An 11,462-nucleotide genomic window follows, 5' to 3' on the forward strand; every position below is an offset into this window, starting at 1 on the left:
CATAAATATTATAAATAAAAATGGAATGCTGTCTGGAAACACTTATTTATCGAAGGATAATGATATATTTTTATATTCCAATTATTAATATGTCTATTGGCTGCTCTCGTGCAGACATTGTCATGGGGAACGCCTCTAGTGTCGCCCAAGCTATGTTCATGCTTGGATTTACGTGGATTGCTCACAAAAGGTTTACTAAAGCTTAACAAAGGTTAATCAACCCTCTCAATACACCTGCTTCATTGCTTCCGTCTTGTATCTGAACTTCAAATGTTAATTGAGTTTTTTATAAGCCATAAATAAAGCCATAATAAATCAATTAAGGTATAGATTTTGGGGCTTGGTCACATAAAGATAATTATACTCTTTTCTCTACGATCTGTTGAAACACGATGAATTAGACAATGCCCATGGCATTCACATTATAAATCTTTTTGATGAATTTTTAATGGTGGCATAACGTAGGAATCAAGACATCTGTAGCTTAAATAAAGGCATATAAAATTCTCTTCCCTCGTTAAGGACCATGAGATACTTATTGTTTGGTATTCCATGGCAATAATTACCATAAAAAATGTATATTATCCTTTCTCGTCAAACTAAAAGCAAACTGCCCTTTCAAGCAGCTTCATTTAAATAATAAATTCAATTTTTCTTTACTCCCCCAAGCCGATTGCAGCTTGAACAATTTTCCCCATTTTCTGGGAATGGGACCTGTCAAGAGTTCTCGGACTCCACCGGCAGACTCCCTCTGCCTCTCCAATTTTGGAGCTGTTGAATATGCAACAAAGATTTACTTTTTAATTTTTCTTTTTCGCCAGTTTTTCCACATTTTTTGTTCGTTTTTCCCCCCACTTGCTTTTTGTTGTCTTTCCTGCGGCATATGACGGAAGGTACAACACAACAGTGTTTCGACAGTGCAACTTTTTGTTGCAGCTGCTAAAAATAGCAAAAGTCGCTGCAGCAAGCAGAGCCAGCGGCAGCAGCAGCGCCAGAAACAGCATTGATTGCAAGTTGTTTGGTTTGGCAAATGACGACGACAAACACCGTGGTAGTGCCACAGAGTGTGGTCCAATAATGAAAACGGAGATGAAGAAAAAAAAGTAAAACCGGCTTGACAGGAAAATACGAATTTTCGTTTAAAATGAGGAAAAAATTCAAACGATTTCGATGTGGAGGCTGGCTGGGAAGTTGTTAGAGGTATTTGGTTATTTTTAAGTCGGGGGGATTTAGTAGGAGGTTTACAGCGTCCTTCCCACATTTTCCGTGGTATTTTAGTATTTAAGAACAAAATTGACCTTGTAGGAAAATCCATCCTGCACAGAGCTCATATTGTATTGATCTCCGGACACCCAGCACATTCGGATGGCCGGCGCATCTGTATGGATAATTGTTGTTTTTGTTTACTTTTCATTTTGCGCCATTTAATCGAATTGATGCATAAAAATGAATGAATTCCTATGACTGCACTAAATGACCCTCTGTAGCCGCGTTTGAATGTGATTTTTATCTGTTTGTTGTCTTTGAGTTGTGCTTTATTTTTTATTTTCTCAATCAAAAGTCTCGCCTTTTGGTGCGTCATTTGAATTGTCATGTAAATAAATTTGCCATCAATTTTTGCACAGAAATAGCAAAAACGTGCAACAATTTCGGGCGGGACTCTCGAATGCTCTCTGTATCCGAAATCCGAAATGAATGTTGCACCCAAATGCGATACGGATAGAGTTTTTTTAATGGGATTTAAATTGCGAAGTGGAAGAGGGAATTGATGGCAGGCTTCTGGGAGGTTCCGCATGGAATTGATGTGGCTTTTAAAGAGCCTTTTAATAAATTGATCTGACAGATAAGATACAACATGTAAGATACTTCCATATATCATGTCAGAAATCTATTTTTAACTTTCTGGATTTTAATAAATGGACTTTTTCATATATTCTTCTGATAAGCAGTTCCCAAATTAAGCACACAATAATTTTACACCAACGTCTCACCTTCCGCATCCTACAGAGTATTACAATTCGATTACAAGTTAAATCTAATTTTAGAATATATAATTTTAATCGATTCTGCTTCTGCTGTCAGCAAGATCGTTATTCAAATCAAAATATAAATATATTTGTCTGTATGGGCTCCATTTGTTGTTCAATTTTTCAATTTATTAATGGATTTGCTGTATTTGAAAAATACTGTCAAAGGTTGCAGCCCGATAGATAAATTTTAGTTTTTAGAATTCAAAACGTCAAAAGGTAGTGACAAACGCATTGACAGTTGTCCACGGGGGGACGGGGACGTGGCCTAAGGTGCGTGCCAAAACATTTGTCATTCGCACATTTAAATATTCATTTAATTTTTGCGAGTTCTATTTCGATTTCAATTCCAATTATGTATTCAATCAATTTGTTCTTTCCATTCAGAGCAAACCCAAACATCTGTTGATTTATAATATATTTACATTTATTGTTTTTTGTGTTATTTTATCAACATTCTGCTCACCGCATGGGGGCGCCATTAATTGGGGTCAATGTCAGTCTTCAAAGGTAAACATTGCATTTGTTTTTATATATATTGTATGGAAAGGGGAACCTAACATCAATTATAAATGGGATTCCAGCGAGCACGCAATCGAATTATTATAAATGGCCCATCAATGGAATCACAAGACTTAAAAGATGATGATGCATCACCCACTACTGAAAAGGCTGTCCGAAATATACCTTTAAAACTCAATTACAAAGTGGATATTTTGGTGATTCTCGTGGACTGGGTGGAGACTCAGCTACGTTTTGGTTAAAGTTTATCTTATTTTATTATGCGATAAGGTCGGTTGTTTTTGGAAGCATTGATTAAAGTAGAAGGCATAGAAATGGTTGCTGGTGGAAAAACCAATGGCGTGGAATCATGGAAAAGGAATTTGGTTGGAAAAGGTAGCTGTCATAAGAGAAAAAATATGGGCAATATTCCTGCCATGTCTTGAAAACTTTCCATTGATGATTTTATTTATACGATTTTCCCCTATCTGCAGGCACTTTTTCTGGAATCTTTCCAATCCAAAAGGCTCAACAGATGGCGAACATAGTGCAAAACAAGTGACAAACAGACTCTCCTCGAATCGTTATTTTTCCATTAGCTAATAAATATTTACGAGCATTTGTACCTACCATCTACGCACTCGAGTACCTACAGCAGCCCTCGAACAAAGATCAAACACAGCTGAAATCTTGGATGTGCGGGGAAACTTTATGACATTCGAATATTGAGGTTTTTGGGAAAATTTCCATTTAGCGAAAATGTAAATTCTACTGCGTTCTTTTTGCTCTTATCGGATCGGAGCGGCTTTCTTTGCCTTTGAGTCGAGGCGGGGGCCTGGGCCAATAATTGCTGACAAATATCAGGTAGCTGATGGCGATAAGCAATGTCTTCTGTATTTATAATTAAATAAACCCAAAGTCAAAGGCAAATACGTACAATGCTTATATGGGGAAAGAGATTAGTGGAACTGAAATTTGATCAGGTGTGTGCCAGGGAAAAGCCCTCACAAAATCAATGATAACACGAATACGCGTTTTTGAATGCCAAATTATTCATATTTTATGAAATTTAGCTGCCTGTCAATAAATCATTCCAGAGCAGAGCCTTAAAGTAATTGAGCTGTTTAGCCATTTATGGTGGCCTCTGATCTGGGGTTCACGTGTCAACACTCCCCTGGGTCGACTCACATCCTTGTCTAGCATCTGGCAATCGATCCCCAGCCCGTCCCATTTCGAAGCTTAATTTTATCTGTTTAGGCCAATTTCCAAAGCAATAAATTTGTAAAGCAAATCTTTATGTTGCAAGGACAACGAGCAAAACAAGATCCGAGTCTATCGATAGCGCGCTGAACAATGTTCGCGTAATGTACAATAATGACAGATAATTATATTGATATATGTTCTCAGTCTCGAGTCGATTGAATGCCAAAATTGATTGGCATGGCGGGTCGCATAAGCTGGCATTGAAGTACGCAAATGGAAAGGGTGTGAAAATCGATTAAATGTGAAGAGAATATGAATATTCCGGGAGACGGAAGAATCTCTCTTGCTCTCTCTCTCTCTCTCTCTCTCTCTCTTTTCAAACCATTTTGTTTCCCATAAACATTTAAATTTAATATTACAGCGCAGTAAAGTCCCCGAAAAATTGGCCACTTGCAAGCAGAAAAGTTTACTGCCACATTTTCATGAATAATATACGTACAAATATATTATCTGTATGTGTATCTTTTGCTTAGATAACGAATTATAATTCGTCGCAATTTATGAAAAGAAATAAGCAAAAATTGTTTACATAGTGTCCGTCCATCCAAAACAATGGCATTGTGTGTTTGGGGGAAAAGGGAACACATAACCATAACCATACATCGGGATATATATTATAAAGATATGTACATATGTCAGTGTTTTTCAAGTGCCAAAAGTTATTCTACTGCACAGGTCATTGATTTATTAAGAAAACTGAAAGCGAAAGAAATTAAATTGCGAAATACTTCATGTAGCTGTAGTTTTTGGTACTTGTTGTATGTTTTATACATACTTATATACAAATGTGCATAATTAGTAATATATATCTTAGGCATATGTATAAATGAAGGAACTAAAATAAGCTGCCTCGTGTGTGTTTTGTGATAATTGTTGGAAATTGTTCACTGCTCGTAAATAATGATGAAAATAGTAGATAAAAGGTTGTAAATTTATGTAGGATTAACACTGGTAAGTGTGATTAGAGCGCCACGAGAGCCACACTACAAATGGCAGATAGAGCCATGGAATGGTATTGATTTACAATACAAAGCCTTGGAATGATAGTGGCAGAGATAGAGAAAAATATTACTAGAGCAGAATCCATCCATTTATTAGGTGAAAACCCGATTGGAATCTATGTAAATAACCAAGGAAATGGATGTCGCTTTAATATTTTATTTATTATTAATATTCTCCCCCAATGCCCCTCACTCGAGCAGTGTTTACGCAACGCCATTTGCATGCCTAATAATTTCCAATTAATTGTGGCAATTAATTCCTATTAAAAAGTGGAATTGCCCATTCGCCGCGTGGGACACCCAGCCACAGAGCTGGCCGTGTAACGATTTGGCTTCTGTTTGATTTGGCTTCTGTTTTCGATTAAACGCAGTTTCATAATCGTTATGCAAACGATTGTATGGGGGGGGGGGCAGTGAGGTGCGGGCCAAGACACAACGCACAATGGCCACGCCCCAGGACAATCGAGATCCGTAGACAGGAGGTAGGTGGCAGGCGCCAGCTGGCAACGACAGGCCACGACATCAATGACAACGACAACGACAACGACATCGGCAACATAACACTAATGAAAATTTGTGAAAAGAGCAGGACACAGAGCACCCACGGAGTGCAGGAGCAGGTTGGCCTGGAGGAGGAGTTGCAGTGGTCAACATTGACATTGCATTTAAGCCTCGGCTGCAGACACGACCGCAGCAAAGGCCCCAAAAACATGGACCAGCCGAGAACGCCTCTCGGATGAGCACGGGAAGGCACTGTGGTGCAGAATATTCATTCTGTGCGAAAAATAAACGTAAGCCTTCCGTTGAAAAGCGATCATGTTTGCTTGAAAAAAAGCATATTACAATACAATTTTTTATTTTCTAGACTATTTTTGAAGGCTCGCCATTACTCGCTAAATCGTTTCTGGCAGTGTTATTTATAGAATGCTTTCAACATTGAGTTGCAACCCACTATGCAATCGATGCAAATGATGGCCAAAAACAATGCCAGAGAGGCAGCACAACCAATGGAAGTGGAATGTTAGCGTTATTTGTTGTATGTTACTTGTTGTTTCGGTTTATGTTGCTGCTTTGCTGCTGCTGCTGTTGTCATGGTGCTGGCGATGACAGCGTTGCAGCTCTCGTCACAGCTGCAAGTGAAAGTCAAACATGAAACGCTTTTAGACAGCCACACACACAGAGACACACCACCATTATCACACATGAGCACACAATTTAACAGATATTTAGAAGAGAGAGAGAGGGAGGCAGAGGTTGAGGTAGGAATGTGCCTCATTTCAGGGTCAACTGCTATTTACAGTCACTGTCAGTATAAGTTATACAGGCCAGGACCGACGACAAGAGGAAGTCCCCAACCCCCACGCATCCATTACCATCATCATCATAATCCCACACATTCCCTCACACATCCATTACCATGCCTTCATTCTCACTAAACCGCAAAAGCCGTCACACTTCCCACCATACAATAATTTAATAGAGCTTGTGTCGTGCCCGATGAGTGGGACCATCTTTTAGAGGCTGGACTCTTCGCACTGTCTGGTCTGGGGGTTCTTATTTATGATATCATTTTATTATGATTTATTGTCGGTGCGAAACAAAAGCCACAAAATCAACATCGCTCCTGAAATTTCAATTAGCATTCCGAAGCCGACTTAAAGATTGATTTTGTGTTTGGGCGTCACTCAATGTCGATAACTTGCCATGTGAATCGTTGGCAGATTGGAAGATCTCGCTCATGATGGGGTCAAGGTTGCTTGTCGAAATTTTGTAGACATGTTCTCATTGCAATTGTTAAATGGTGAGCTGATTATAGGTTTTTGTACCAGATCATTAGGGTTGAGATGAGGAGATTGATTGTTTATTTTGAGTCTTATGTGTACTCTCGGTAAATATAATCGAAAGTGAGAAACTGCCTCAAGAACTCTTCCTGAGTCTTGCTTTTAGGCAGCAATTTTTGCTTCCCTTTATTCCTTATTTTTCTCCTCAGTTCGACCAACAAAAAAAATGACAAAAAAAGATGGGAAAAAAACAGGTTACTGAAGGGCTCTTGTAGAGCTTCCAGCCTAAGCGAATATCAAGGAGGGCACTCGCATCAGACATCAATTCCCATTTATGTAACACGTTTATCCCTCATAATGCGAAAAGTGCACCACGAATTTCGTAACTCAAGTGTCTGGCATGGGGTCTGGTCTGCGAGTGGGGATTGTCTCTGTTTGTGTCTGGGAATGGGATTGAGACTGACTCTCGGTATGAAACCACAACCAAAACTGGCCAAACAACAACTTGAAAAGGCCTTTTAGGCGGAAGAGGGCTAGGGAGACTAAGGAAACAGAAGAAGCAGGAGGAACTGTAGAAACAGAGATACAGAGCTGTACAACAACTGCCAAGGAGAAGGCCTAGAAAGTGGCAAAAGGAGGGGCAGTGCTGCAAGGGAGAAGGCTTAAAACATCAGGTAGACAAAAGGCCACAACGAAGTCTGCGATCAAGGCCAACGAAAAGGGTTTCAAGGTTATAAATTACCAGCCGCAGGGCGACAGTTGCGTCATAAAGTGTTTTTAAGGAAGTGTCCCCAACACACAGATGCAGGCAGGTACACTATAAAAAATTATAGATGTATGCATATAAAGCTGTCATATAAACACACAAGAAGATGCAGCGTAAATGATTCTACAAATAATGGAAAATACGCTCTCTCTTCCACTGTGGCTTAGCAATAAAGTGTGTGCCTTAATGGGGATTCAAAGAAATACTATGGATTTCTTCGAGTGTAGCTGCAGAACAAGTTTAAAGACAGAGACAAAGGATACAAAGAGAAAAAGGCAGGGAGATTGAGCGAAGAGAAACAGTGCAAAGGAGGAAGAGCTGCGGAAAAAGAGTGAGAGACAAGTGAGAATAGGAAAGGAGGGAAGTGCCGACTGAGTAGAAGTGCAATCAACTCCCTCCCAAACCTCTCTGCTCTACCATTCTCTGGCCTCTCTGTTTTCTGGGCATAAAAAACTTTGAAGGTCAACAACGATAACTACCCGGAGCTCCGAGCCCCGAGCACCGAGCACCGAGCACCGAGCCCCCACCAACTAGGAGAGTCTGCTATATAAAAATTCTATATAATGAAAATGACACAACGATGTGTTGACGAACTGGAAGGGGACGGCGACTGGGACGTGGATGGGGAGGTCAAACCATGAAGTGAAAGTTTTGTAGAACAAGAAATATTACGCATACGTCGTGTGGCAAATATCTCAACTCGAGTGAACTTTTACTTTTACTTGCATTGATGGGGGAAAATAGCTACCTCAATGGGTGCCCCTACACTGGCGGAGAAAACAGTAGCAGTAGCTTAATGTATATCTGAAATTTAAAAATAGGAGAGAAAAGGAGAAAAGGAGAATTTCGAGATGACAACTAAGAGTAACCATTTTGGGATTTTTTTTAGATAAAAACAGAAGCCCTTACAAGTCAAAAGAATATGCCTTAACCATCCAATCAGACTCCCGTTTAACCTTTTAAGCCGCTTTTCTCTCAGTGATTCTGCCTGCTAAATGAAATGTCCAAAAGTTGGCCAAGCATTTGCCAAAAAATTGCTGTTGTTGCAACGGACTTTAGAGGACTTTTTAGCGGGGAAGACGTAGAGGGACAAAGTGGTTAACGTTGTATAGAAGAAGAGGGTAACGTGAGGGGAGGTTGGTGGGTGGCAAACAGGCATGTTTGATGACCTTAAGGCTTGTCGCACGTGCTTCAATTGTTTTGCAAATAAATAGCAAAGTTTTCTTGCTGTTCACTTTAGCTTCTTGGAAGAGAATCATTTTTTTTGGTGGCACGTGGACTTTTTCTCTCTTTAATCTACTCTTGGTTACGACTAAGTTTCTAACCTTTTAATAGGATGCAGGAGGACATTGTAATTTATTGAAGACTGTTTTAAGAGAAAATACGATACGCTGTACGATGGTCCCTTAAAGTAATTGGATGAAAGTGTACTCCCGGAATCATCTACCGTTTTCAGATTCCAATTTTGCTTTCAGCCATTTCTGCAAACCAGATTATATTCCATTCCTGGAAATGTTTCTTTTCAGTAGAAAAGTGGCCAAAGCATTTTCCAGAAGTATACAAATTGCTATTCAAAATTCATGGAAATCGCCCTTTCAATATTGCTTTTCATTTTCCTTTCGTTCCTCCTTAACTTAATCTGAGGGAAAGTGCATTGACTGCACATTATATCGCTCCCTTTTTGAGACACCTGTTCCCTCAACGCGTTTTCTTATTATTTATTTTTATTATGCAATGTTTCGAAACTCTTTTTTTTTTTGGTTGAATGTTTATTTGGCGACTGACGACTGGGTGCTCGTGTTCCCTTTCCCTTTGCAAGGAGGGGTTTGGGCTTGGGGATTGATTTATGGCCTGGTGGTTCGTTTTGTCTGTTACCATTTTAATTGTACAATTGCTTTGTTTTTACGTAGATCTTGTTTTTGTGCGCTTTTCTCTGATGATTTGCCCATATTAAATTCTTTATGTTTTCCGGAATCTGTTAATACGCCAACATCCTCAGGCGTCAATCACCCCTAAGCGAGCTGAGTAATATTTTATTATATTGTTTTATTATACATATGTATGTACATATATATTTTTAGTATTTCAACATTGTATGAGGAATCAAGCAGATTTGCTATGGCAATGTGTTAGAACTTAAGTCGTCTACAGTACACTTTCAGGTTTAGTCGGAAAATGTAATACATTTCATTGTTTGATAGTTCAGGACCCTTACAAATTTACAAAGAAGGGAAAGCAACTCCCTCACTCCCTTGATTAAAGCTCTCTTAAGTGAGAGGTCCCCACTTCATGGATATTTTCCATTATAATATAATTCCCTTCCATTTATGTACACATATAATAATTAAAACAGGTCTGTTTGTACTGTGTATCACCACTTACCAACATTTTTTGTACCTTAATTTGAGATAGAAGTTTGTTTTGTACTTTTTATAAAGGGTGCTGTGCTCCAAAGTGCTTTAATATTTTACCAGACTCTCAAAGGGATTTCTGGGTGTTTTTAAGTGTTAACTGGCTCTACTTGGTGCATTTAGAGGGTATTCGTGTGGATTCTAACTAAATTCGAGTTCAAGTCAAAGAAGAAAAAGCTTCAAAATGCACTTTAAGATCTCGACCAAGATCTCATACAGGTGTAACTTGAACTACTGACAAATGGAACTCTACTGAAAAAGATTGTTAACAAAATTTGTTGGGTGGTAAGAATGTGATATAAAAATTACAGAACGTAAGGTGTTTCAAGAAGCATTGACAGAACAAAAAGAGGGGTTCAAACATCAGGACTTACTGCCAGGAGAAGCTGCCGGTGATGCCATCTTTGAGGCGATCCCTCAGAGATCGCTGTCGACTGGGTCCCGAACCGGTCAAGGGCGGCAGAATGGTATTCTCGCCATCCTCCAGGACCGTAGCTATGTTCGTGGCGGAGGTGGAGATGGGCGCGCCGGCATGCTCCATGATCGGTGGCTGTTGGTGGTGGTATTGATGGTTCGATTGCTGATGATGTGGCGATCCCGGTGACCCGGCGGCCGGCGAGTCTCTGTTGTTCAGATGTCGGCGGAACGAGCCATGACGGGGCGAATTTTCGCGTGACATTTTGTTAGCAATTATTTCGTGATTGTGGTTATATTTTGATGATGTATTTCGTGGTTAATTGATTGATAGATTGGTAGAAATTTGGCATAAAACAATTAGAAGCATAAAACAATTAGTTCAATTGGAGCCAATTATTTGCAGTTTTGTTTCTTTTCTTTAGTTTTGGTTTACTTAGATTTTAAAGATGAATAAAACGAGCGAGCGATTTGAAGTTGCTTTTGATAATTGATTTTCTTTGGTTTCTGTTTAAAGTTTCTTGCTTATAGGTGGTGGAGTTTATTTAGATATTAAATTGCACATGGAGCCAAAAATATCAAACGGTGTGTAAAAGTTGGCTATTCGGAGGGGTAAGGCATGTCACAAAAAGAAAGAAAAATAAAAAAAAACGGTTATGGAAAAACGTATAAGATCTGTAGTAGTAGAGTTTAAATATAGAAAGAATCTATGGAAACATGGCATACGCGACACTTAGAGGCAAAAATTTGTCATCAGGTTTATTGGGTCTTTGTTTTATGGAAATGGAAATGATAAAAGGTATAAGAGAATGTTGTGTATGTCGTAGAATAGTGGTTTTAGAAATGGATGAAAAGTGTATTAGTGTTGATGTAGCGCTGTAGATGTAGAGTTTTTATTTATATATCTAGTTCCGATTATACTGACATAGATATATACTATTTGTACAAGACGCAAGCATAGAAAGCATATAAGAGATGTTGTGTGTATAGAGAGAGTATTGTTTAGATTGTAGAAAATCGGTAAAGGGAGGTGTACGAGGTGTATAAGAGATTTATAAAAGTAATTTGAAAATTTTAAGCGTTCACAAGCAGCAGCATGCCAAGTATTTTGTTTGTACAAGATTGTTTTTTGTCAGAAATTTGGAAAATATTTTCGAAAATGTAAGAAATATGTGGAAAAATCGTTCAAATTTGTATGCAAATTCGTGTGTTTTTAGGCTGAACTTGAGGTTGGAAAAGGAAAAACGCACATTTCAGTTCGTGTCGCGTGGCGGATCTGGATCTGTTCACGGACACAG

General features: G+C 39.0%; 1 protein-coding gene across 4 annotated transcripts in view; it reads right to left on the minus strand.

Moving 5' to 3' along the window:
- The window catches only part of LOC117586537 (TLD domain-containing protein 2), a 67,891-nt gene extending 57,184 nt beyond the window's left edge, over positions 1–10,707 (minus strand). Inside the window, exon 1 of one of the 4 annotated variants that reach the window (XM_034276681.1) lies at positions 10,125–10,707. In XM_034276681.1, the coding sequence (XP_034132572.1) occupies positions 10,125–10,429 (305 nt within the window). In that variant the 5' untranslated portion in view covers positions 10,430–10,707. The remainder of the gene's footprint in view (positions 1–10,124) is intronic. The other 3 variants (XM_034276682.1, XM_034276686.1, XM_034276684.1) reach the window with 3 other exon arrangements.
- Between the last annotated feature and the right edge of the window lie 755 nt (positions 10,708–11,462).

This window comes from Drosophila guanche, unplaced genomic scaffold (genome assembly GCF_900245975.1).
Source record: "Drosophila guanche unplaced genomic scaffold, DGUA_6, whole genome shotgun sequence".
NCBI lineage: Eukaryota > Metazoa > Arthropoda > Insecta > Diptera > Drosophilidae > Drosophila > Drosophila guanche.